The 27,908-nt window shown below is 46.6% G+C and overlaps 4 protein-coding genes and 1 long non-coding RNA gene across 6 annotated transcripts; 3 read left to right on the top strand and 2 right to left on the bottom strand.

Moving 5' to 3' along the window:
- Positions 1 to 75: 75 nt before the first annotated feature.
- Positions 76 to 4,864, bottom strand: clp1 (cleavage factor polyribonucleotide kinase subunit 1). 2 transcript variants are annotated; one of them, XM_060062689.1, is made up of 6 exons: positions 4,730 to 4,864; positions 4,183 to 4,448; positions 3,949 to 4,056; positions 3,561 to 3,680; positions 1,647 to 1,784; positions 76 to 921 (listed from the first exon to the last, which is right to left on the bottom strand). In XM_060062689.1, exons 2-6 carry the CDS (start codon positions 4,444 to 4,446, stop codon positions 235 to 237), a joined length of 1,317 nt encoding a protein of 438 aa, XP_059918672.1. In that variant the 5' UTR covers positions 4,447 to 4,448; positions 4,730 to 4,864; the 3' UTR covers positions 76 to 234. The 2 variants fall into 2 exon arrangements, with proteins under 2 accessions (XP_059918672.1, XP_059918671.1); XM_060062688.1 differs by having other exon boundaries at positions 4,726 to 4,839.
- Positions 4,865 to 5,355: 491 nt separating this feature from the next.
- Positions 5,356 to 8,154, top strand: LOC132465843 (ubiquitin-conjugating enzyme E2 K). The gene is made up of 7 exons (XM_060062687.1): positions 5,356 to 5,717; positions 6,248 to 6,341; positions 6,467 to 6,525; positions 6,615 to 6,697; positions 6,838 to 6,937; positions 7,125 to 7,253; positions 7,394 to 8,154. Exons 1-7 carry the CDS (start codon positions 5,655 to 5,657, stop codon positions 7,466 to 7,468), a joined length of 603 nt encoding a protein of 200 aa, XP_059918670.1. The 5' UTR covers positions 5,356 to 5,654; the 3' UTR covers positions 7,469 to 8,154.
- Positions 8,155 to 8,306: 152 nt separating this feature from the next.
- LOC132465842 (neuronal acetylcholine receptor subunit alpha-9-II) lies at positions 8,307 to 16,763 on the top strand. Its single transcript, XM_060062686.1, has 6 exons — positions 8,307 to 10,052; positions 11,113 to 11,258; positions 12,436 to 12,590; positions 13,031 to 13,211; positions 13,941 to 14,292; positions 14,696 to 16,763. Exons 1-6 carry the CDS (start codon positions 10,004 to 10,006, stop codon positions 15,460 to 15,462), a joined length of 1,650 nt encoding a protein of 549 aa, XP_059918669.1. The 5' UTR covers positions 8,307 to 10,003; the 3' UTR covers positions 15,463 to 16,763.
- Positions 11,253 to 13,054, bottom strand: LOC132465844 (uncharacterized). The gene is made up of 4 exons (XR_009527697.1): positions 12,970 to 13,054; positions 12,499 to 12,633; positions 12,170 to 12,275; positions 11,253 to 12,021 (listed from the first exon to the last, which is right to left on the bottom strand). It is a non-coding gene; the product is annotated as an uncharacterized LOC132465844 (long non-coding RNA).
- Positions 16,764 to 17,999: 1,236 nt separating the features above from the next.
- On the top strand, positions 18,000 to 25,583 carry LOC132466531 (putative methyltransferase NSUN7). Its single transcript, XM_060063783.1, has 4 exons — positions 18,000 to 18,567; positions 19,018 to 19,403; positions 24,892 to 24,950; positions 25,572 to 25,583. The coding sequence occupies exons 2-4, from the start codon at positions 19,076 to 19,078 to the stop codon at positions 25,581 to 25,583; spliced, it is 399 nt and encodes a 132-aa protein (XP_059919766.1). The 5' UTR covers positions 18,000 to 18,567; positions 19,018 to 19,075.
- The last annotated feature ends 2,325 nt before the right edge of the window (positions 25,584 to 27,908 follow it).

The following is a 27,908-nucleotide window of genomic DNA, read 5'->3' as shown; positions in this document are numbered from 1 at the left end:
AGTTTTAGAAATGTACGGGCTTGTACAGGATATCTCTAACTGGACAAAACAATCTTGAGCAGAAATACACACATGACGCATTCACAACCTTTTATAAAAAAAATGAATCGATGAACTAACAAGTCAGACTAATAAAACAAGCACCAGTTTAAGAAACAAACCTGTACATTGTGTTTTACTAAAAAAGCATACCGATACATTCCCTATCCCCATCACCCCCGTATCCCCGTGTCTCTACTTCAGGTCGATGAAGCGGATGTCCATGATGAGCAGCGTGTGTCGGGGCAGCGGCCGGGGTGCGGGCGATAGCACCGTCATCACCTGCGCCTGCGTGTCCACCGCCGTCACCACGATGAAGCCGCACACGGGGCTCTCCACCACGCCGCGCCGGCTCCCCTCCTCGCCGTCCTCGGCGCAGCTCACACTCAGCACGTGGTGCGTGAGGTCGCGTCCCGGCGTCACCGGCACCAGCTTCAGCTGCGTGTCGTCCTGGGACATGCCCAGCGGCAGGCACGAGTCGGGGATGGACGGCGCGCCGATCTTGTAGATGCGCACGTCCGAGAAGCGCACGTCGAAGGCGTGCGGGTAGAAGGAGACGCCGCGGAAGCCGTAGAAGTACTCGCGGATCTTCTCGTCGCGCGTCTCCCGCCGGCACTCCTTGGAGCGCTCCACCACGCCGCCCGACTTGGGCAGCAGGACCACGCGCACAAAGTGGGGCAGGTCGCGCTTCAGCTCGTTGTACAGCCTCTCCTGGTCCAGCACCAGCACCACGTCCACCTCGAAGGCCGAGGCGCAGTGGACCAGCGCCTGGTAGCCCGAGCCCTTCACCCAGCCGCACGTGTTGATGATGCAGCCGCCCACGCTGGCCTTCCGGTTCACCTCGCAGCGCTGGGAGAACACCTCAGCCAGGGACGACGTCAGCTATGCGAACACGCCGAGAGAAACGTACATCGGTATCAAAATTTGACTTCGGAAACACAGGTTTACTTGTTGGAGGATGGGGACATCCGACTTGTAACACGCCAGATTTGCAACCAAAACCAAGTCTTATATATATCTGATTGTCATCGCAGCAGGGGTCATTTTACAAGCAGTGCACTACCAATTAAAAGGGTTTACTATCTCACTGAGCTGGCCGCAATACAAGTGTGTCCTCGATGGATCAATGACAATACATTATGGGGGTATTTGGTCACATTGCCACATTAAAGGCGATAAATGCTTATTTATTGCTAAATTTAGCTTGGCGTAAGGCCGCGTAACCACTATGGCTGCCAAACACAGTGATTTCAACAGGGTCCAATATACTCATTGTCGAAAGTCACTGTGCAATGGACCAGCCCAAAGGAAACCAATGCAAATCATCCATGCGCTTTTGTTGACCAATAGCAGACAGTGTTGTATTGGGGGGGGGGATGAGTACAGAGCGGTTGTGTGAAGAGTTGGACTAGATTGCGGGACACCTGGCACAAATAAAAGCCAACAGCCCGTCTTTGGTCATAAACCTGCTGTATTTTCTTTGCGAACACACCAATTGGGAATGTGTTGGAGAACATCGGGACCTTACACTTATAAGTGGAAAAAATAAAGAGCCAATAAAAGCTTGTATACACCATCCGGGCCCAGATCCCGGGCTCGATGCCCACCTTGTTGTACAGCTTGATGTTGGTCCCAGGGGAGGTGGAGCCAAAGTGGAACACCAGAGGGGCCTGGACAGAGAAGCCCTCCTCCACGTCGGCAGGACGCTCGATGCAGAGGGCCGACATTGTCCCGGGGACGGACACCTGGGCCACACCGGGGGAGACAAACCGTTTTAAAACTCACCTCCAGGTAAGAGGCCTGTTCATGCTGCTGGCAGGTTTTTAGAATGCTTGAGTGAATATAAACTAAACTAAAAGGTTCTTTTCTTGGCATGGCCATTCGGCAGAGGTGGGTAGGAACGCGCTACATTTACTCCGTTACAAATACTTGAGTAACTTTTTGGATAAATTGTAATTTTAGGAGTAGTTTTATTGCAACATACTTTTACTTTTACTTGAGTAAATATTTGAAGAAAGAACGGTACTTTTACGCCGTTCCATTTGGCTACGTGACGGTCGTTACTTTGTTTTTTTAGATCTTTTCTTTTATTACATGCGAGATCTATTTTTATCACGTGAATATTCCTTAGCCCAAGTGAAGGAGTTCAAGTACCTCGGGGTCTTGTTCGCGAGTGAGGGTACTATGGAGCGTGAGATTGGCCGGAGAATCGGAGCAGCGGGGGCGGTATTGCGTTCGCTTTACCGCACCGTTGTTACGAAAAGAGAGCTGAGTCGCAAGGCAAAGCTCTCGATCTACCGGTCGATCTTCGTTCCTATCCTCCCCTATGGTCATGAGGGTTGGGTGATGACCGAAAGGACGAGATCGCGGGTACAAGCGGCCGAGAGGCAATTGAATAACGCCTGCACACACACACAGGCACGCACGCACACGCAGAGTGGTAATCGGGAGAGTTGGGAGAATTCTCTGTAGCCCGTTAACGTTTCGGGGGGCGCCGGGTCACACACACACACACACACACACACACACACACACACACACACACACACACACACACACACACACACACACACACACACACACACACACACACACACACACACACACACACACACACACACACACACACACACAGTTTTTCACCCACTCCGTATCCAGATTATTCCATGCTTACAGCACCCAGGCTACTATGCGGCGAGCTGGGGCTCTCATGTTCTCCCCTGCGGTGTATTCCTTGTCCGCATCCCCTGCCATCCAGTTGTCATACGATTCATGCAGACTGGTTTTGAACGGCTGATTGGATGTACTTTGTTAATAATGTTATTTAACAGTTATACGTGTATTGGTTTTAATTAATATAATTTTGGATAAACCGAATTTATTTTAATGTTAGCCTATTTAAAGGTTGATGTATTTAAGTTTACAAAGATTTAATTTGTTATTGTTTTAGTTCAAGGGTTATACACCTTATTTATCTTATTTAAAAGGATGTTATTTACATTATCTTTATTTGAACCTTGCTGTTTTATATTTTGTTGGTGTCTATTTTGTACCGTTTGTGTTGCTGTTTATTTAAAAAAGAAATCGGAGAAACTCAGTACTTGTACTCTTGAGTACTTGAGTAGTCTTTTCACTGCATACTTTTTTACTCTTACTTGAGTAATTATTTTTACGAGTACTTTTACTTCTACTTGAGTAATTATAATCTTAAAGTAACAGTACTTTTACTTGAGTAAATTTTTTAGCTACTCTGCCCACCACTGCCATTCGGCACTTAAAAATGTATATTACAGCCACATTACAATGTATATGAATGCTTTTTTATTTTTACTGTATTTTACTAATGCAATTAGAGACGGTATGAGAAGATTATAGAGAGAATGACTTCCAGTTTGACTTTGAATCACACTTATTATTATATCTAATTATACTGCTCAACAAACATGATAGGCTACCCTAGATCCCTTTTCAGCACAAAAGGTTCAGGATATGATCATGCAATGCCAATGCTTCTTTCTTACCCCACTCTGTCCCACATCCAGCTCCACCAGTGTGGGTCTTCTGCCCAGCCGGACCGCATAGCTCAACAGGAGACGACAGACCGTCGACTTGCCAACATCTGTGGGCCCCACCACCATGACCTGAGGGATGGAGACACAGACATCATTTAATACACAACACAATCATAAATGTTTGATTTGATACAACAATCAGTCTACATAGGCAGCATAATCAGACCAGGGTTAAATGCATAGGAAGGTTGAATAATATTTTGCCCAAGTTACTCTTGGGCACTCTCCTTACTCTTTTATATAAAAGTGGTTATGAAACATGGTTAGGTCAATCCAAACTCAAAATTGATTGACTAAGGGTGCATGTAAACAAACTGAATGCTGTGAGGACACACACCCTCGGCCCCCTCTCGTTGTCCCGCTCGGCTAGCCTCCTCATCTGCTCCAAGGCTGCATGTGTGTTGAGGTACAGCAGCATGGGTGTGTCCTTGGACACGTATGCCACCTGGGGAACATAGGGAACTTGGAATGAATCCAAATCAAGTGTGGATTGTTTTCTCCTGCATTAGCACACCGCATACAGGTTTATTAAATAACTAAATAATAATAATAAATATGTGTATATTTTCACCTCTGTTTTGCCATAGAGACAAACGCCGCAGCCCTGCCAGGTAAATACTGCGATTTTAGAGCCTGGGCCGAAGGTGTATTTCTTGTTTCGGTTGAGCTCTGAACCGAAGACCTCTGCCAGGCCAGTGAGCAGCTCCAGCTGTACGCGTTCCCCTGCCTCCACCTCGAAGCGGAGCTCCGTCTCCTTCTCCAGGTCGAAACGGGTCCCTCCGGCGCCAGGTACCGGGACATCTTCCCCAGTCTTCTCCGCAACCTCTGTGGCCATGGCTATTGAGAGACGGGCAGGATTCAATCAACCAGCCGGTATATGCAGCCCAAAGAACCCCTCTACAACGATGATTCGATGCATTTGACTTATACGCATTAATGGCAGGGAGAAGACTCGAAGAGAAATGTAAATACAGATGGCTTAAAGACCAAAAAAAACAACAGTCTAGTCTTCATTTTTCTATTTCCACCATAACTAGTATAACAATAACAAGACACGAAACACTACCAAATTGAAATGTTGCTGAAATAACTTTGAACTCGTTGTGTGAATTACCTACAATTAAATCTGGAGGCTTTTAGATGAAAACAGTCTCAACTTTCCAGTTAGCAAATGTGCTGTCTGTACATAGTCAGTCGCGTTAAGATGAGGTCATGACAAGGTACAAATGAATGATGCAGCAGTTCAGCGGTGTACCACTAGATGTCGACCTATTAACATATATGGTCTAGCGACAAACCATTCACTACAAACGATGGCGTCAGAATGAGTTTTTAGAAAGAAAACCTAACCCAACACAATTCGACCACCACCATCTCTGCCAACTACAACAACAACATTGACCACATCATTATCAACAACAACAACAACAACAACAACAACAACAACAACAACAACAACAAAAATGCTGGTCAACCGGTCTGAACCCAGTAGAGCAGGGTGAAAGGTGAAATTGCGCGTTCCGTTTAATACGAAGTAGGCTTTTTGTAGTTTATCCACAACCTGTTTATAACGCTATTACCGGGGGATAACCTCTGTTAGATGCTTAAATTACAGAAAATGTTTTGTACCTTTAAGAATATAAACAACTGTAAATGATAATTTTATCTCATTGTATTATTATGAATAATGTGTGTCTGTCCGGTACCGCCCATGTGCCCTGGACGGAAAACCCGATCACGTGACCCTTCTCCCCTGTACGCGTCATGCAGTCAGTATTAAAATGTTTTTAGCACCGCCACAACCCCTGTGTATTTGACGACCATTTATAGGAACACGGTTCATGTTCAGTCGGGTATTTTAACGTATCATTTTAGTGAGCAGCTTGTCGCACCTGCCGGGATTCACACAACACAGCCTGATCGTTGTGTGTATTGTTTGCTGGTACATCCAAGAAGTGACAGAACGGGGCGAAGCGAAAGTACCCAGAGCAGCAGCTGACGGAGGAGCGAGGCCCGAACCGGACCGAGAGACGGGGGGGAATCATGGCCAACATCGCTGTCCAAAGGATAAAACGTGAATTCAAGGAGGTTCTGAAGAGCGAAGAGGTGAGCCCCCCTTTAGTGGTACTGGTCGACCGTGTGGCTTGAACCAGTGATGCGTCGCTGGTGTGGCTGTCATCGAAACCAGCGACGCTAGGCTACCAGATGCTAGCTTGGGTCTACCCTGCAGTATAGCTAGTTGTTGTTGCTCATCCATAACCGTGTGGGTGAAGGGTCGGTTTGAACCCTTTATTAATTGGCCGTGTAAAAACTAGATAAGGTTCGTGTTGTTAGGTTAGTCATGTTGTTAGGTTAGCTTGGCGTGACTAGCTGCATTGGCATGTTCATTATGAGTAAACAACGAGGAAGATGCCATGCTTCTCTTTCACTGCACGTTCTTCCCGGTGCATTACTTTGTGTCTGTACAGGCTAACCTGGCAAAGACGTCGTGCACCTTATGGTAACTTCAAGCCAGTGTTGGCTAAAACGGCTAAGATGTCACTTAATGCAGTTATTGCAGGTATACGTTTGAAAGCAAGTAACAGTCAAAGCTTTGGGCTTGCTATGTTTTTTTTTTTTTACGTTTTCCTTTGCAGACGAGCAAAAACCAGATAAAGGTGGATCTAGTGGATGAAAACTTCACAGAATTAAAAGGGGAAATAGCCGGTCCACCAGACACGCCATATGAAGGTAAATATTAATTATAAGGTCAAATGGCCACTAAATTAAACGAGTAGACGTTTCAAAAGTGTGTTGTGTTATCCTTATAACTGCATGTTGTACTCGTCTCTTTCTTACGGCTCTATTTCTTACAGGGGGTAGATATCAACTAGAAATCAAAATCCCAGAGACCTATCCATTCAATCCACCTAAGGTAGGTGTCGTAGAGAAAGTCATCAACAAGTATTATTTAGGACATGACGGTGGGCAATTCTCAACTGTCTGTGATCCTGCCTCCCCAAGGTGCGCTTTATCACAAAGATCTGGCATCCCAACATAAGCTCCGTCACCGGGGCGATATGTCTGGACATCCTCAAAGACCAGTGGTGAGTTGTGCTGGATTTTCTTGGCAATTTTAAGTTCTGTTTTAAGCTGTCATTAGGAACCATTCCTGTGTTGTTGTTTTTACCAACAACCGAGTCTGTCATGAACCTGACCTTTGACCATGGCATGCAATACACAACAGGGCAGCGGCCATGACACTGAGGACGGTCCTCCTATCACTACAAGCTTTATTGGCAGCTGCGGAACCAGACGACCCACAAGATGCTGTGGTAGCCAATCAGGTAGGTCATGTCTGGGACTGGGATTTTAGGGTTTGCCATGTTTTGAAAAAAAATCACATTCATATTCATGCATTCATATTCACATGCATGATATAGAAGAGCCCAGAGAGGGTTCATTTATGTTATGATCAACGTGGTGTCCTTCTAACGATAGCACCATCCTATTTCTCATTGGTTCCTGTTCCAGTACAAGCTTAACCCGGAGATGTTCAAACAGACGGCAAGACTCTGGTCTCATGTCTACGCCGGCGCCCCTGTCTCCAGCCCAGAATACACACGCAAAATAGACAAGCTCTGCGCCATGGGCTTTGAAAAAGTATGCATACATGCAAGCTTATGATCACACTTTGGTCATTCAACCGTTGTGAATGAATGCTCGATGAACGCTGAATGTGTGTGGATACTGCATTTGATCATTTGTTGTGTATGGGAAATAAATTATTGTTTATTTTCCAGAATGCAGTTATAGTGGCTTTGTCGTCAAAATCCTGGGACGTGGAGACGGCGACAGAGTTGCTGCTCAGCAACTGAACCTAGAACCTACTTTTCGCCCCAACCGACCCACACCCTCCGGCTAACACACGCCAAGTCCCCTCCACGGCCCCCCCTGTCCCAAGGGTTGGGTTTTGCTTCCCCCTGGTCCGCTGATTCATGAGGGCCTTTCAACTCTCCACATGATCCATCTCGTAGGGACACACACACAAAAACACACCCTTATCCCTCTTTAGTGTCATTTTCAGTTTTCTTCCAATTGTTGTCAAGGTCATGACTCGCGGTGGTACAATCCCACCTTTGCAGTCATTTACACTGTTAAGTAAACTTTGAAGGAAGAAGCCAAGTCATTTTAACAGGCTGTTTGGACCTGGTTTTGGTTTGTCATTGGAGTTCTTTTTTTATCACTGAGGATTTACAACCACAACATTGGCCACTTTCATTATCAACCCAATGTAAAATCTCTTCAAAGGCTAACCTACCTTTAAACCCAGAAACACATTTTCTTTTTTTAAGAAATCCTCTGGCCTTCCAAATTGAATATTCTTTTTTAAACTTAAACAAATAAAGACAAAAATAAAAGCCACTGTTCACCAATAGAGCAACTAAAGTCTGGAGGGTAATGAAGAGCAAAACAATATTGCTTCTGCTAAATTACAACAGAGAAAAAGGAAAAAATGTCAAAATAAGTCATCTGTAAATAAAGATAAGTCTGTGTAAATTAATTCTTGAGTTCTCATTTGCGTTGGCTTTCTCCACATCCAGGAAAATATTTAGTGGTAACCTTGAACATTTGACAGCAGATGAATCAGACGAATAAATATATTTACACATTTAAGGTTACAACCATATGATTTTATTATTCTACCTCCACAGGAACGTGGTGTAGTCTTGTATAGTTGTGTACTTGTTTGAATATGCATCTACTTTCGTGTGCTTGTTTTTAAGTGAAAAACGTGAGGGGAAAGCCGAATAGAACAAACTGATTATGAAAGTAAATCTGACGGTAGAACAAGCAATCCACTTAAGATGAAAAATGCCCCGTGCTAAACACTCAAACATCAGTTTGCTTGCATAATACATATTACAAAATATAGAATGTCACCTAGTTGAGATTGATTGACGTGCAATTCGACTTTCGTGAATTTCATGATAACTATTGCCTTCCCGCTTTTAAAGGGGACATATTATGCCACCAGGTGTGAGTGATTAGCCTTACAAGCCGTTTCGAAAATCTGCCCCATATGACATCCCTAGTGGGCGTGTCCACCTAGATCTGTGCTGGATAGAGCAGTCTAACAGCCTACCCAGTGGACTGAAGTAAACGTTGCTCATCTATCCAACACAGATCTAGATGGACACGCCCACTAGTGATGTCATATGGGGCAGATTTTCAAAACGGCTTGTAAGGCTGATCACACTCCTGGTGGTATAATATGTCCCCTTTAACTAGACGGGAGTCTTGTAAACATTAGATATTTGCATTATGTCGATGTGCTGCTGAGGCAGTACGTGACGTGCATGAACACGCTAGGCATGCCGACAGATGGTAGCTTGAGGGAGCATGCTGGGTCCAACACAACCTTTTTCCAAGAGCTGCATCTCTACACAGGGGTGGTCCTTGCTCTACACACTCACGACCGTGGCGTTTGACCTTACAGGAGCGATGTGGCTGTTCCCCTGTTGTTTAAACAACAGATCAGAAAGAGTGCCTGTGTGGGCTTAGCCGTCCATAGATTATCCTCCCCTTACATGTCCGGCAGCACCGGCGATCAAGCTGCGGCGGCTCAGGTTTCCCCTAATGTATAACAGTGACGTTTTGTACCACTTCAATTCACGCAGGTCAACGACGTCTCTTACAATTACGCCCTTCCAGTCCTCAGGCTGTCGGCGCACGGCTGAATGCGCGGTGGTGATGCTCAAAGAACCCTAAATGTCGATTGACGGCTATTTTGATGAAATCACAATACTATTAAGAAACTACCAATTCCCCACATACACGCATGTTCATGTCTCTTTCAGCTTACTACACATGTAATTTGACATAGGTATTAAATAACAAAATAACTTAAAAAAACAACAACATATTTTAGGAAATACAAAAAACGCTTAAAAGGAAAAAGAGCCAAGTTCAGGGGCTGCACATCTGAACACTGTTGGGACCAACCCTAATAACGTCGCAGGGGTCTGCAGCCGGTTGCTGTGGTCCGTCGCCAGGCCGACGCCCGGCCCCCGTGGGCCCACCTGGCCAGCACTTGACTGACAGGTGAATAGCTGGATGTGTGGTGAGGCGATGATTCAAGGGCGTCTGGTTTCCCTCAGTCTGTTAGTGCTACGTGATAGCCGGGGTACAGTTCCCCCGCCCGGCAGTCACGCCGTCTCCCTTGCCAAGCGGTTAGTGGCCACGGGCGCGAGATGGGACTATTGGAAATAGTGTCTGTTTTATCAGCGTTTCGACTCAGAGGGATCAATTGGGGTTGAACGGAGTCATGCGGATCAGAGCCGCTCCGGTAAAGGAACTGAATTTGGTTTGAATTGGCCTCTTTGCTTCCTCGTTTGGAGTGACTTAATAAAATGCACAAGATGGTCCCTGTGATCCTTTTGCTGATGATGCTTCTGGAAGGTGAGTCAGCCGTGCATATGGAAAAGTATTGGAGTTAATCCCATTGTCCCGTGCATTGCATTATTTTAAACTGCTTTACACTCTTCAGTAATGGGCATGGGCTCTGTAAGATTGATTTATGCTTGAACACGCACAGCCAGAGTCTTCCCATTTCAATCAGCAAAGAATGAATATAAAGGCCATATTTTCCAATTCAAACAAAATCTGAAAGATCGTCCCTAAAAAGATGATGCATTACTGTTGACAAAGGCTTTTAATTGTACCTTCTGTTACCTGGGAGCCTTCTGTAATCACTTAACCAATCCTGACCCCCCCCCCCCCCCCCCCAGATGCTAGATAAAGAGAGATTCAGGGGAGATAAAATAATTGTGTAAGAAAATAAAAAATCTCAATCTGAGGATGTCAAAGTCCATATCAGTAGAGTTTCTTTCCTGAATAATTAACATTATATATAATGAAATAAATCATACGTTTTGTTGATTACAAGTGGTGTGAATTGTGTGATTGCAGAACCCATTATGAAATGTCTTCCGGAATCCTCATCTTTTTATGACAACCTCCTTAATCTTTGCATGGGGAAAGATCTCATGATTAATTAGGCTTGAGCAGATTTCATTGGATAATAATTGTTACGTTTGGAGCAATGAAATAAAGGAGATATTTAATTATCTGAAAGCTGAGTCTTACTACAGTTTCTAAGAATAAAGAAGTGTGAGAATAAAAAGGGTGAGTTCTGCGATTGTTCAAAAAACCTAAAACACATTAGAAAGGTGATACCTTTCGTAAAAAGAAAATACTCCCACATGTTTTCATGCCTGAATAGTGTTCATGCTCAGGCACTGATGGTCTGATACGATACATTATACGGTACTGTGGCATATGATATTCCCCCAGCGCTACACTCAACGAAGGAAAAACTCACAAACCGTTGCCATAAAAACCTTAATATTACAAAAATAAATAAAAGACGAAGGCAGGAATATCCTCCAACAAATCACATCTCAAAACACGGGGTTCAATATCACAGGAGATTGCGTATCACCAGCTCTGTATTCTCCAGTGGCCGATTCTGCCCAGGGACGATACGCCCAGAAGCTTCTGGGAGACTTGATGGAGGACTACTCCAACGCTCTGCGGCCCGTGGAGGACACGGACAAGGCCCTCAACGTGACCCTGCAGATCACCCTCTCTCAGATCAAAGACATGGTGCGTGTCACGGTCGCACTCGGACGCCTCCAGAGGGGAGACGTTAACCTTGTATCTCGGCAGCTTCATGTCCTCCAGAGCAGACACGGTGTCGTGATTCTGTCCCCAACGCCCGATTTAACATTCCATCCACCAGAGTTAATGCCTACGATTTATATTAGTCCAATAAATACTCAAGGATCTAATCACATCTCTGCTATGTTTTATTCCTTTCATCATTATCTGTCTTGGGAATCTGACAGAGTGCCCGTGAGTGAGTAATCTAAATGGTTGAGTTAGTATAACTAAACCAACGATAACTGAGCAATTAGATGACTGCTTGTCAGTGGCATTGTATGACGATCATGGTATATCCTCATATTGTGATTGTATGTAAGAGTATATCTAAATGTGTCACATTATGACACATTTTCTTTTGACAAAAAGGTAATTTCAAAGAAATTAAAAATAAAACATTGTAAATGATCATACCAAACATGACCCGACTCGAGTCATTATCGATTTTGATAATCTGATCACATCAACATCAACAGGCTGCCTGGGCCACCAGCAGCCAGGCCAAAGGTTTTATAGCCAACAACACATTTAATCAAACAAGTGATCAATTGAGATGGGAGGACTACATTACAGTGATCACTCACAGGGCTTATGTCGCGCTACTGTACGTGAATCCACCCATTTCATCAGCCTACGGTTACATAGACAGCTCTTGTTGCTGTTCAGGTTGGGAGGTGCGTCTGGACCCGTTCATCACTGCTACTGTCTGTGGATTCCCATGTGAAAAGCGGCACTTCTGTAGTACTTTGTTGTAGTTGTGACTATAACGTAATGTATGCGAGTCAAAAAAGGTTTTGTTGTATGAGTGTGTGGTTTGTATGTTTGCGTGCGCGTGTGCCTGCATGCGTGGTTACCTTAATGGGGTTACTCTCTCCTTGGTTCAAAACCTGGGTGGAGTCAAGCTTCTTTTTCGGGCTGCTGCAGCTGCTGTACCCCTGCTGTGCCTCCTTTTGGATCCATCTGTATTTCAGAAGATCAGAGGAATAGACTTTAGACAGGTTTGTTTGAAGTAGAGCAACGATGAATAAGGACATCTAGCTGAGAGAGAGAGGCACTGAAGGGGCTCTAGGAGAGGGAGCAGGAGAGGTGTTCGTCCTATTGCTATTCCTCTCTTCTTCAGGACGAGAGGAACCAGGTGCTCATCGCCTACCTGTGGATCAGGCTGACCTGGAACGATGCCTACCTCAAGTGGAACAAGGAGGACTACGACGGCCTGGAGGTGATCCGCATCCCCAGCAGTCTGGTGTGGAGGCCAGACCTGGTCCTCTACAACAAGTAGGTGGTCCGCATCCCCAGTGTGGAGGCCAGACCTGGTCCTCTATAACAAGTAGTCCAAATACACACACTCATGTAAACACACACAACCTGGCTGTTTGTGTATAACTACAAGGTCTCCACAACTTTGATACCACTACTATTATTGCCTTAATAATTTTCATACACTAATGGCATGTGTCTTGCCGCTTGATGCTTTTAACAACTTATTTTAATTAGACTCTGCCTAAGCTTCCCAGTTTAATTCCATGTATACTGTACAATATTGTTCTATTAAATAATAATTACTCCCGTTTCCCTGCTTCCCTACTAAGCTACTAAGCGTTTCTTGTGGGGTGTAGTGGAAGTGATTCCTAAATGTTAGCGTGGTTTTTGATACCTCAGCGTTACCCTCAGTAGCGAGTGTCCTCATAGTGTGATGGCGTCCCTCTCTCCTCCAGGGCTGACGACGACTTCTCGGGCCCGATGGACACCAACGTGGTGCTGCGCTACAACGGAGAGATCACCTGGGATGCCCCGGCCATCACCAAGAGCTCCTGCGTGGTGGACGTCTCCTACTTCCCCTTCGACAGCCAGGAGTGCAACCTCACCTTCGGGTCCTGGACCTACAACGGGAACCAGGTCAGAACCACGACCAGAACCAGGTCTAAACTCATATCCCTGGGAGGTTAGTTTCTTCTTCTGTGTTTGGGGACAGGAAGGGTATGGGGTTAGGGTGTGTGTCTCCCAGCCACAGGTTGAGGGTTTGATACCCAACCTCCACAGGCTGACTGTACTGTAGACACCCTTGAGCGAGATGCCTCATAAACGTCTCATTAAGACATGTAGGAAAAAGTATAGTCACAGTTGCTTGGGCTGAAAGTGGCTAAAAGTAATGGTTCATCTTAAATCTTTACTGCCCGACTATACCGGATATAACAAGCTCGAACCGCTCTGCCTTGACGAACGGGGAATAGTATGTAGGGCCAAGCGGGTCGTGTAGTGTTAAGGAGCGTGTGATGCAGACTTCATCATTGTGGAGAGATAAGAATCCCACGGGTCATTACTATTTAACGGTGTACAACATTTACACCTGTGTCATGGTCTAGCACCGTGGGCCAACCTGCTGCCTTGCTTCTCTGATGACGTGGGTTTGATTCCCCACGCAGCTGCTATCTGCTATCAATTGGCAAGTTCTTCCAATGTCTGTGATGTGTCATGTCTGACGGTCGTTAAGCAGGGGTGTTTCACAGGCTTTTGGGTCCGACGTTACACTTTAGGGGAGGGGGGGGGGGATCTAAGGTTTCAAACCTAACAATAGACCACCCCGGCCCCCACACACACACTCCCTCCGACCCCCTGGGGCGACAGGTGGACATCGCCATGGCGATGGACGGCGGCGATCTGTCGGACTTCGTGGAGAACGTGGAGTGGGAGTGCCACGGCATGCCGGCCCACAAGAACGTCATCATGTACGGCTGCTGCTCCGACCCCTACCCGGACATCACCTACACCGTGCTGCTGCAGAGACGCTCCTCCTTCTACATCTTCAACCTGCTGCTGCCCTGCTTCCTCATCTCCTTCCTGGCGCCGCTGGGCTTCTACCTGCCCGCCGACTCCGGGGAGAAGGTGTCCCTGGGCGTCACCGTGCTGCTGGCGCTCACCGTCTTCCAGCTCATGGTGGCCGAGAGCATGCCGCCCTCGGAGAGCGTGCCGCTCATTGGTACGAGGATTGTCTGTCTGTCTGTCTGTCTGTCTGTCTGTCTGGGCAGTCATTTCCTTGGCTGGGAGTTTTCAAAGAATGTTGAAGAATCAGTTATCTTATTCCTATGGCTTTCAGTTGGTGTCAAGGTGTGTTTGGTGCTGTCTAACCTTTGTGCACAGACTCCACCAGACGAAAGGATCTGGTATAAAAAATGTCACAGATACAAAAGATTTGATACCAAGAAAGATTTCAGAAAAAACGGTCAAGAGATAAACACATTCTTAGCATTCAAGCATTCTTCAAATATTCTAAGATCCGATAATGCGGAATCATTTCAAAGGTTTTGGATTACTGCCCAGAATCCGTTCAGTATACTGTACATGTTCCACCGCTGTGTCCATATTCTCCCTGTGCCCACCAGGAAAGTACTACATCGCCACCATGACCATGATCACCGCGTCCACGGCGCTCACCATCTTCATCATGAACATCCACTTCTGCAGCGCTGAGGCCAAGCCCGTCCCGCAGTGGGCCAAAGTCCTCATCATCGACTACATGTCCAAGATCTTCTTCGTCTACGAGGTCGGCGAGAACTGCACCTCCTCGCCCACCTCCTCCTCCTCCCACCTCCAGCTCGACGATCACAGCCCGGGCCCCGACCCCGACCCCGACCGGGCGGGCCGTAAGGCCGGGGCCGGCCACGGGGGTCACAAGGAGCCCAATCACTCCCGGCATCCCAGACCCCAGACGCCAAGGGCCCAACATCTCCCCCGGGGGAAGCCCCAGCACCACATCCCCCGGGAGGAGAGGGACCCCCTGTCCTGCTACGAGGACCCCGACCGCAAGCTCTGCTGTGCGGACGAGCAGAAGCCCCCCTGTTGCCCCGAGGACCAGAAGCCCCCCTGCTGCCCCGAGGACCAGAAGCCCCTCCCTTCCCTGCTCCTGGGCCCCGCCGTGACCTTTGGCCCCTGCGTGTTCTGTAGCCATGGCGACGGCATCCCGGGGGTGGAGCCCAAACTGGTGCGCAACGTGGAGTACATCGCCAACTGCTTCCGCGAGCAGCGGGCCACGTGCGCTAAGGGGGCCGAGTGGAAGAAGGTGGCCAAGGTCATGGACCGCTTCTTCATGTGGATCTTCTTCGCCATGGTCTTCCTCATGAGCATCCTCATTATGGGCAGGGCGCCGTGACCCGACCACGCAGCAAGCGATCGATTTCCCCCGCAATCAGCCCAGCTGGCTTGCGTCGGTCTCAACGAGGGACACTGACTTGGAGCGCTTACAAAAGATGATGTCATTCCCCTTGTGGGGTTTACGCATCGATATTGTTGTCGTTACTTATCTGGGTCTTTTATTTCGCCAACAGATTCAGTAGGGCAGCTTAAACTTGATATGTTATAGTCATATGTTCCTCCTAATAATGTCGTTGTTAATAAGCTACAAAAACTATTGATTAATAGTTGTAGTCACCCCAAAGAAAATGTGTTAATGAAGATGTTACCACCGCACACATTGTAACTCTTAACTTTTATGCACAATGCACATCCACCATTCATTCAACTACGTCTTAATGTATTTCAACTGGTGTTTACATACTTTTACAGCTCAACCAATAAGGATAATGTTTTTGAGTATAAAACATGTCAAAACACCGACTAATAATCTTCCTGTCCAGACTTCATGTGGTTAGCAGCTAACAGATGAGCCATGCTACTGTAGCGAGACGGACGTGGCAGGGCTGTAAGCCAACACTGGTCATAAATAATAGAGCACGACCCGCCACCCCCAAAGCCTACTGTAGGTCTACCTCACCTGGAGCGAGGGAGCATAAAGTACAAGTGGAAGGATGAACTGGGGTATTGATGTAATGTACCTGTTCTCAACAAAATCACAGTGAAGCCTAATAAGCGTCATGTGGAATGTTAACGTTTTAAAAGGGGGTTTAACGTTATCTACAAAATGTTTTGATCTCCCACCTAGGCTTTCTGGTAATGGTGAGGAAGTTCTGTCAAATTGCTAAGTCAACGGCTGGTTAATTTTTTCCAACGAGACCAGGTAATGGTTAAGCAATTGCCCATTGACATGCAATACAGTAAATACCAGGACCCCGTTACAGTAACGTGATGTCACCAGCAGAGGGCAATGCTCTCCCATCAGCCAGGACTACTTTCTTGCACATGCGCAGTTTTCATTCTTAATTGTTTTCCTACACAACACAACAAATAGTATTACCGTTCACTGAACAAGTGTAGGTCAGGAGAAGATCTTTTTTTTTTTTCAGTTGTCAATTGTAGTTCAACAAATGCCAGGGCCTTGAGGGGCTTTGTTCCTTGAACGTCAAAATAGATGGAGCGGGATTTTATTACCACTTTTGAGGGCCCGCACACCTACAGATTGAGTCGAGGACATCATGACGACTTTGTCTAATTATGCGGAGCCATATGGCCTATTTTAATGTTGCCCCTATTTCATATGTATATAGGCTAATTGCCAACATATTTCTTTCTTTATTTATTTATTGAGTTAACTTACCTGGAGTTTTTTTTACAGCCAAACCGCTGATGCACTTGGAAAACAGTCACAATATTCTGATGCAGTCGACATTTTGTCTGAACCGAGCAGCATTTGAACACTTGCAATCAGGGCACCCAGCTGCACGGCTCCGCTTCATTAACGACCACCGCCGCTCCAATCACAGAGCAAACAAAGCGCGCGGGAAGCATGTCATTAGCACAGGTGAATAGACACGCAAAAAAACAAATAGGCCTGCACGTAAAAAACGCTTGATCTACTTTAGCGTGTCATATCAGAGCTACTGACTTACGTGTGTGTGTGTGTGTGTGTGTGTGTGTGTGTGTGTGTGTGTGTGTGTGTGTGTGTGTGTGTGTGTGTGTGTGTGTGTGTGTGTGTGTTTGGCTGCGTGCGTGAGTGCGTGCGTGTGGCTGATTTGTGACATGTATGGAGCGGAGCCGGCCCAGGATGACGACAATTGTGCCTCAACTTTTATTAAATGTTTTATGAGGAGCAGCTCACAGGATTTGATCCGACCCAGTCAGCAAGAACACTCTGTTGACTTCATATAGAGGACTCCTAAGTGGGCTGGCAAAGTATAAAACGTCTCTTTACAAACGTTGAGGCAGTGACGTGACCATGTAAACCACGTGCAAATGTGACTTCCAGAGACAGGTACATGCCTGCATTGCCCCCCACAGTGAGGGGGTGTGTCCGTTGGCTGTGATAGGCTGGCACGGTGTCGATACAAGTTGTACTTTAAGGGAAGGGTCACCGAATGTTAATCACTTTTATTCTGATGAAACGTCTCATGGGAGTGTTCTCGGATGACGATGCCCCCCCACAGAGGGAGCACGAAAGCTCTCTGAATGGAAAATTAATAATTTGCATCAATAGTGTGCGTGTCTGTATGTGTGTGTGTGTGTGTGTGTGTGTGTGTGTGTGTGTGTGTGTGTGTGTGTGTGTGTGTGAGTGTGCGTGTACTTGTGTGTGTGTGTGTGTGTGTGTGTGTGTGTGTGTGTGTGTGTGTGTGTGTGTGTGTGTGTGTGTGTGTGTGTGTAAAATAAGGCACCCACAAACATGTGTTACCTTTATTCGCAGGCCCCATCGCAGACCGCATTGTAACGTAAATAATGATGAAAAATAAATCATGCTTCAGTTCATATTGGCTAAAAATAAAGATCAACGATATGGATGTAACTGGCAGGATTTTTTTTATTTTTTATTGTCCTAAACGAGTAAACAACAATTGCGTTTGGCTCTATGGTAGAACTCACTGTCAACGCGGCTGCAAGTGTTGCGAATGCATTGCTGAACCCAACAACTTACCACAGCTCGACGCTGTGTCAACAGGACCAGGGACTCGCCCGGAGGACCTACCCGGTTGCCATGGTGACCAAGGTGTGCTGGGGCCGAGGAGATCCGCGTTCCTGAGGAAGTTCGCGTTGAGTCCGAAACCAGGTTTCAACAAAACAAAAAAAAGTCAAATGTTGTCAATTATTGACCAATTATTTTGTGGCGGCTGGGGTGAATGTAGTAGCCAGGAAGGCGGTACGTTCGCCACATCCTTGAATGCGTCGATCTTTTTCGACCCGTTGGTCCGAGAGGGTTTAAAAGAGATGTTTTACGATTGAAAGTTGAGTAAAAACTCGGGGAGAGTAACGTTATGATACTGTGATCGTTAACGGAGAAACGTGGATAATGGATAACGAACCTCGGTTGATAGTATGAGGGCTGCTGGATACATCATCACACTTTTGGGAAAGAAAACCCGAAACTCATAAGGTAACGTACCGTTTATTTTGATTTTAATGTTCAAGTGTGAACTACTCAGTAGAAAGTGATGTGCCAATTCGTAATTCGACTTTTGATCACTAACAGACAGACACGAACAGAGACACGTACACACGCACACACGCACACACACACACACACACACACACACACACACACACACACACACACACACACACACACACACACACACACACACACACACACACACACACACACACACACACACACACACACACACACACAATGTTTGCGTATAGTATTTTGTAAATTCACCACTCTCGATATATCATTGAAATTCATTATTTGACAAGAACCATGTTCTGATTGATCACATTTTATAACCATTAGATATGGTAGACATACAAATACATCTGTATGCTGAACATTACATAAGAAACAATACTTCTGAAACATTTGGCATGCACTTTTGTTGTTAAGGATTCTCAGAGGTGTTCATCTTGAGCTGTCCAGAGGAGGCCAACACAGCGGTGACATCATGGTGAGGCATAACCCCAGACGGCCGAAGACAAATGCTGGCACTCAGATGCCTACTCTCAAGCCATTATCTCTGATGGACGACCCCGCCGCCAAGCAGAGCCCTCCTCCTTATGCAGAGCTCTTCACAGCCCCTGCTAGCGGCCAGCCGGGGTTCCCAGACCGTGTGTACCTGTTGGCAGCAGCCATCTTCCAGAACAATCACCAGCAGAAGCCTGCGTCTCACCAGCTGGTCAATTATGGCAAGCAAGAAGGCTCTGCCCTACCCAAGGTCAAGGAGGGGGGAATGGACCTGGCAGCCTACGAGTTGGCCTTCAACACACTGAAATGTAAGCCATGAGTCCTTCGGTCCTTCCTTGTGCCTTTCCTTCCTTGTTTCCTTCCTTCCTTTCTTGTTCCCTTCCTTGTTTCCTTCCTTCCTTTCTTCCTTTTTTCCTCCGTAAATTGCTCCCTTCCTACCTACATAGTTTCCTTCCTTCCTTCCTTCCTTCCTGGTGTCCTTCCTTGTTCCCTTCCTTCCTTCCTCCGTACCTTGCTCCCTTCCTGCCTACATAGTTCCCTATCTTCCTTCATTGTTCCCTTCCTTCACTCCTTCCTCTGCTCCTTGCTCCCTTCCTACCTACATAGCTCCCTATCTTCATTCCTTGTAGCCCCCTTCCTTCCTTCTCTTCGTTCCTCCCTACCTTGCTTCCTCCTGTCCTTCCTTGCCATCTCCCTACCTCCTAAACAGCCAACCAAAGGAAAAAGTCCCCGTTTCCCAAGCCACCCAAGGTAACATCGGTTAGTATCTGAACGAATCGCCAAGGTGATGTGAATTGACAAATGGAATTGGATGGAGATAAATTGATAAGGGCCGAGGGGGGGAAACGAATAGACCAAAACGAATAATTAAATTGCCGAGGGGAGTTGTGTATATTGCAGCAAATAAATTTTTCCCCATAATCAGTTAATCAGTTATGTGGAGAAGTGGTGGGTGAGTGGAGGGGAGAGAGAGAGAGAGAGGCGGGATGGGGGGGGGGTCTTTATGAAGTCGAACACAGTCAGGATGGGGGTTCGTTATGAGCATCAGGGAGCTATCGTCTGGATGGAATCGATTCCTCCTCGTTCTCCACGCATGAGGAGTTTGAATGCGTTCCAGACTGCTTTCATTACTAATCTTGCTCTGCCATACTTCCATACCCACCTCTCTCCCCCACCCCACCGCCCTCCTCCACCCACACCTCCACCCTCCACCTCTCACCGTCCAACTCCTTATAGGTGAGGAGCTGTCTTTATTTAGAGAAAACCTGTTGGTTTAAGTTGTACTCAACCAGCTATAAACTTGGAATGAGAGGCATATCCGGAAATGTATTGTTTTCATCAAACACAATTTGGTTTGACCAGTGTGAACGCCATTGATGATTTCAGTTTATTTCATCACGGAAAATAGACAAAGGTTATTATGGCTGGTTTCTCCAAATTTAAAACCCTTCCAATAAAGGTGTTAAATTTCTGAAAAATTTGAAATCATTAATTTTAGTGTCATTTTTTCGATATGCCAGAGCCATTCATCTACTGAATTCAATGCTCTGGATAACTTCTAGGGAGGTAGGAAGGATGGGAGAGGTCTTTTTTTGGGTTGTTTTGTTTCAAAATCTGGATTCTCTTTATGCTCTCTCTCTCTCTCTCTCTCTCTCTCTCTCTCTCTCTCTCTCTCTCTCTCTCATTATAACTCAAATCTAAGCTACAGACCCTTTACATGCCTTTTGTTTTTTGTTTCAATTTCACCCTCATTATGGGTTAGCGCCCAAGCTTCTTGTCCGTGTGTTTGTGTGTGTGTGTGTGTGTGTGTGTGTGTGTGTGTGGGGGGTGGTGGGGGGTATCAGTGCCACCTCATTACACCTGCCCCACTATGTCAATATCGGCGTCCACCTGAACGTCTCGTGGGTAATGAGCTCATTTGGCTCGTGCCGGCCGGAGGGATAATGGGATGGAGACGATAAGGCTAATGAAGGACTAGATTGGCGGGGAGTTGGAAGAGCTTGGATCGGGGTAGAGCTTATTAGATACTGAATAGCTGATACGGTCGCAGCAACACTTTCTTTTGTAACCAAAAGTGGTCTTCAACATTTTAATTGGAAAACCTGTGTTCAACATTACTGGGGGACAAAAGGTGCCAATTACCAGAAGATGACTAACCCTAAGTCTGGTGTATTCATCATTCTGTCGGCGTCTTGGTTTGAGTGTGGCTTTCTTTGTGTGGGCATTTGTGTGTGTCTATGTATTTATTTTTGATTGTCTGTGTGTGTGTTTCTGTGTGTTTATGTATGAGAAATGTATTTTGTTGGTGCCTGTTATTTTAAACGTGTGTGTGTGTGTGTGTGTGTGTGTGTGTGTGTGTGTGTGTGTGTGTGTGTGTGTGTGTGTGTGTGTGTGTGTGTGTGTTTGTGTTTGTGACTGTGTATATGAGCATTTGTGCATGTATATGTGTATGTATGTCTGTGTGTATGTGTGAGTTAAAAAATCAGGAGTGTGTTTACTGTGTTTACTTCGGGTGTATATGTCGGCCTGCTAAAGTGTATTTATTTGAACATAATTACTTTGCAAGGACTGATCGTCACATAATTTCTGTGTGTGAGTATGTGTGTGTGAGCGTGGGTGGGGAGGGGCATGTGTGATGGATTCATGGGCACTTCCTGTGTCATGAAATTAGAAGCAGGGGTTCAGATGACAGAGGCCGTAAGTCAGGGAGTGTTAATCTCTCCTCCATCCCTCCCTCACCAGACGAACCTCAGGTGCACACACTGATTTAGAGACACAGGAGCTTGCGTGTGGCCTGGCGCAAAACACACACATAAACACACACACGCACACGCAGACACACACATGCACACACACACACACACACACACACACACACACACACACACACACACACACACACACACACACACACACACACACACACACACACAAATGCGCACACACAAACACACGCGCCCACAAACACACACACACACACACGCACACACATACACAAGCACACACGCACGCACACACACACACACACAGGAAACACATGATACCTGCACTGCCAAAAGGAAGACCGATCCAAAATTGAGCTGAGGTCAGGTCTTAACCTCGAGCAGAAATGCCTCAACAGCAGAAAACTTGCAAAGGAAAACGCCAATGAGCCCCTGCGTTATTGATCTTGTGATTATAACTCTTATCAGCTCTAAACAACAGAAAGCCAACAGTAAGCTTCGCAGGGGGGCCGAGGGCACCCGGCTGTCCTGCCGCCGGCACATGCGATCGATGCTGAAATACGCTGCCCTGATCAATAGTCTGCCTCAGATAAAACGTCACTTTAGATAAGCATTGTGCGGTTGAGGGTCGATCAATTTCTACATATATACAGATATACAGAAACCTCCTTTTCCCGCTGTTCTTTCTATTATATTATAAATTCTTTCTTCTGGGGGATTAGGACCCCCCAAGTCTTGGAACCCCCCCAGTCCTCATGAAAGCCCAGCCTCCTGTCCACCTCCTCGGGCCATCGCTTGCTCACTAATTACCACCTTGATCACTTCTCCAGAGGCTAATTGCGCAGTCACGGCCTCTCGAATGGCAGCCGCCTCCCCGCAGCCATAGAGGCATGAGTGGAATATGGGAGTAGGCAAGACACACAAAAAGCCTTGTGGCTAACTATGTGAGCTCTCTCCCCCTTCCTCCCCTGGCGGCCTTCTCTCCTCCCTCCCATTCGCTCTACGCTCCCGTCGCTGTTCTTACGGTTCAATTTTTGCAAGAGCGGCACCAGACGCCCGGGGAACCTTGACGGACGGATGGATAGAAGGACAGACGGACGGTTGGGGAGGTGGTGGTGGTGGCTGGGGTTGGAGCTAGATTCAGCCTGCCGCTGGGGACAGATGAACAAACGCGCCCCGGATTTGTCCTTGAGGCTAGTCTCTCGTCGCGCTTCAGCAAATACACCTGAAGCCCAATGGGAGCATTATGTATAGGTGAACATAACCAGATATATGGTCACCACGGAGTCCAAGGCTACTGGACTGAATGGTCGCAGACGCATCTCTGCCTCCTTCTGTGTCTTCTGGTCTGTGATCTGCAGCCCGCAGATCACTTGGCAGAGCTGGGTTTGATCGAGGCCAAGGGCAGCCAGCATTCAGCCCCCAGCCCCTAAATGGCAGATTTATTTAACTGCAGTCATTCATCACTCACCGCTCATTGTGTGTGAACGAGACAATGGCCACAGAGCCGCTGAAATGGCCTTCGCATTACTCAGTCCCTGGTGAGAATGGGCGCCTCCCCCTGGCTTGGAGCACAATCAGTCCTGAACACTTTGTAGGATATCTTGGATATTTGCCGCATTTAGGAGAACGTGTTATTAAGACTAAAAGGCATTTGAGCAACGTTAAGCTCTAGGGCTATTTAGTGGAATCTGCTCTATTGGCTGTTCCCTTGTTCCCTGTGGTTGATGTATGTGTGGGGAGGACCACATTACCTCTAGGCTCCTATAGGCTGACCCACTCTAGTTCTTTTTTGCTTGACTGTGGGCAGCAAGTGGTTCTTTCCCTGGGGCTTAACTGACCTCAAACCAGTAATACCATCAGTGCAACCTATTGACCAATGTCTGTTACAAATGACAGGTTGTGTGTGTGTCTGGCAGTGTGCATGCATGCATTTTGCTGGGTTTATGAGTGTGTGTGTTTGTGTGTGTGTGTGAGGGTTTATGGACGCATCTTTCTGCGATTATGAGTGTGTGTGTGTGTGTGTGTGTGTGTGTGTCTGTTTGTGTGTGAGTGCATACATCTTGCTCGGTTTAGTGTGTGTGTCAGGGTGTGCGCGTGTATACGTTTGTGTTGTAGGCCATTTAACATGATTTGCGATGTTATGACGGCTGAGCAGTGGTGACTGTTGCCATGGTGCTACACAAAAAAGGGTACTTTCACGGAGACAAACACACGCAGACAAAAATACACACACGTAGACAAACACACACACACGCTTAAACAAAGACACTTTTGAATCTTCTCTGTATTTAAGTATTAATGGGAGACCTTTGTGGGCTTCAGGAAGCTTTCGTGTGTGTGTGTGTGTGTGTGTGTGTGATTGTGTCTGTCTAGAATGGAATAGTATGCTTATATAGCTCCACCATCAAATGTTTGATAAAGGACGTGAGCCATCAAACCATGTTGATTCATACACCATTTAAACTATCCATACCCTAATCCAGTCCTTTGTCAACACATTTCTCCATTTTATACACATTTGTGGCAAAGTGACACAGTGATAGCCAATTGTAGCTGGGTTATTGTGTTTTATTCAATAAACACGTCTTCTACACACACATGTTGGCCAATTGTGCTTGACTGATGCCACAGTGTGTGTGGACATCTGTCCCAGACGCTGACGGTCGCTCCACACGCACAAACACAATCTGAGAATGAAATTAGGCAAATTATTACTGAGTCTCGGTTCACCCTGTCAGACAACAAATGGGTGTTTAATCACTGGAAATTACACCCCATTCACCATGTAATTGAATTAGCTTCCTCTTGACACTAAAGTACTGTGATCTTGTGGTTTTTTTGCTGCCTCAGGGAAACTCACTTCAAATGTCGATTCCTCCTTCTCCCTTTTTCGACGTATGGATTTGTCCTTCAAATCATTTGCATTGCCAGTTTGTCAATGTCATTTATTTTGTACTCCCCATGTCATGTGCTCTAATTGTGCTGTATATCTTCCAGTCTGTCTGTAGGTTAATGCGCTGGTCCAATGGGTATTCCAATAATCACAGACTCCATGTCTTCTCTCGCACAGATCAAGAACTACTGGAGGACATCTTGATTGACAGCTGCTTTTACCTGGCTCAACCAATGGTGAGTGAGAACCTCAAGTGGGTTCCTGGTTTTGCGCTAAATCTTTAGGGTTTAAAAAATGAACACACACAAGACAGGAACACCCAGGTGGAACAAACCGAATTCACCATTTCACCGCAGTCAGCATCAAATATAAATTGCAGTTAAAATAAGGTAAATGAAAACAATAGTTTGACACGCTTGACAATCAAATCCAGTCAAGGCAGCCTTAAACTAAAAGCTTAAAATATCCCGTTCCTTTGTTGCCTACATTGTTTACTCAACACAGCTTTTCCCCAACTACCATACTCCCGACTCAATGTCAGGAACCGCTGCTTCTCTTCCTCCCCCCTCTGATCAGTTACAGCTCAGTTTCTGTATCACAGCCTCCTTGCATCACTCACAGAGCACCGCTAGTCCTTCACATCCTCCTCCACAATCAAAGGAGGCCTACATCAAAAACAAGAACATTTCGTTTTAGTTCTTTCCTTTCTCCACTGTCTCTAACACATAGGCCCATTATTTAGCAAGCAAATTGCCGTAACAACCCTGCAGAGGGGCCAACGGTTTTGATTCAGGCTCTGGGCGTGCTTCTGCTCAATGGCCTTCTCTAACACGCTCGTCTGAGATGTGGGTTGACAGCTGTGTAGTTAGCCACAGCAGGTTCCCGGACTGCAGAACCTTAGTGGGTACGTATTAGGGCCCGACCGATATTGATTTTTGAGTGCCGATGGCGATGGCGATTATTTTCAGAGAAAAATTACGATTACGATTTAATCGGCCGATTAAAAAACAAAAAACAAAACAAAAAAAAAACCATATAAAACGTAGTTTTTGATACCTTAAATATACTTTAAACACTTTTGACGAATATGTGAATTGAATGCAGAACCTTTGAGTGTTTTAGAATACATTTACAGTCAAAAATGAGTGTAATGTAAAATGTAAAATAAATAACTAACTCCCAATGTGCTGCGCTCGTGAGCAGTGACTAACACGTGCGTGCTGAGCAGTATGGTCTCACCGTTAGAGTCTACAGTATAACAAATTAACATGGCCTGGGACCTAAAGAAAAACAGGCACAACATGCTCAAACAACGCGTCTTGTGTACATTGGTGAGGTGAGCGCGCAGCTGCCTGAGCGAGCGTGCTTTCATGTTGTACGGTAAAATTCAATCTCCTCTTTTTTTACTCCAGCTAAAGTTGTTAGTTAGCAAGGCGAGTAGGAGCGCAATCTGCAGGATACTAATCGCAATAACATTTATAAAAAAAAAAAAAAAAAAAAAAATCGGTTGTAATCGGCGTCTTTTTGGCCGATGCCGATTATTTTCAAAAAGGCTATAATCGGCCGATTAAATCGGCAGGCCGATAAATCGGTCGGGCCCTAGTACGTATGGTCAGACTCAACCGTACATTCTCTCCCTTGACTACCTTTGTCATTGCTTCGGGATTTAAACAAGCGCAGCTCAAGGCGATCACCAATCACATGTTGTTGAAATGACGGATACTGATTGGCTGTGATGAAAGGCAGATCTACTTTAGTGAACATCATTGTGGGTCGGAGAGGCACCAGAGGGAAGTGCATCGGACATGAACCTCTGGCTGATGATGTCGCCCCCTTCATTATACCGATGTCGGGGCTGCACGCTCCGTCTTTCCTCTCACGTCTCCGCCTCGGTCCTACCCACGGTGGGAAGATAATGGACCGACGGAGCAGATAGTCTAGTTCAGGAGGTTTTGCAAAATGAATACGCATGATGAATCATCATCCCCACATTATAAAGATCCCCAGAAGTCATGGAGCTGCTTGCATCGGTAGGATCACTGGACACAGAGCCTTCGTGCAAGCACAACCACTGAGCAAGGAGCAGGTCTATATATCAGTCTTTTAGTGTTGTGTAGCTCTCTCTCCCCCCCCCCATTGACCCACCCGGCCCGTTTCACCTCCAAACACACATCAGTGACAGCTGATAGACAGACGGGGAGATAGGTAGCCTGCTCCTGGGAGGCAAACACCCCCTCCACTCCTCACACTGTGAGTACCGTGTCAGACTGCGGAGCGATGCCGCCGGAGTCTTGCTCGTCGTCAAGGTTACATGAACCCGGCAACCCGGCGGTTAAATGTCTGCTGTAATGTAGATGGATTGTAGTTTAAAGGTATGGCGATTACATGGCAATTAATGCAGGGATCCAGACACAGTGGCACTGGAAAGGACACAGCTCCCGTGCAATGGGGAGGGGCCCCATTAGCAGGGGCCCTAAGCGATGTTTGTTTAATTGATCAGCGCCTCAGTGGAGCACAACACAGTCACTGAGAGCCCTGTGTCACCTGATCTACACACAGCCCACCCACACACCGATGAAGACACGTCCCGCACATTTGCAGATGTTTTTTTTTTTCCATGCATTTACCTTCCTGCCACACTTGAAGGGAGTAATATTAGGCAAGCTATTGGGCATTCCTGAACGTTCAGGTCAAAACACACACCCACACACACACACACACACACACACACACACACACACACACACACACACACACACACACACACACACACACACACACACACACACACACACACACTCAGACGCACGCGCGTAAAGCCACACAGTCACACCAACAACCACAGTCACACCTACAGCCCCCCCCTCCCCCCACAGACAGACGCACAGACACACACACACACACACACAGACACGCTCACGCACCCACACACACACAGACACGCTCACGCACCCACACACACACACACGCACGCACGCACGCACGCACGCACGCACGCACGCACGCACGCACGCACGCACGCACGCACGCACACACAGGTACGGCCATACACACATACAAATACACACACACTCACACAAACACCCACACACACAGTAGCCCTGGTGAATTACAGCCCGGGGTGAAATGAATGGCCCTCCCTATGTGGAGGTGGCAGGTCGTTACTCTGCATCCCTCTGGCGAGACAATAAAGC

The sequence above is a fragment of the Gadus macrocephalus genome, chromosome 10 (genome assembly GCF_031168955.1).
Source record: "Gadus macrocephalus chromosome 10, ASM3116895v1".
NCBI classification, from domain to species: Eukaryota; Metazoa; Chordata; class Actinopteri; order Gadiformes; family Gadidae; genus Gadus; species Gadus macrocephalus.
This window is presented reverse-complemented; position numbering and strand designations above follow the sequence as displayed.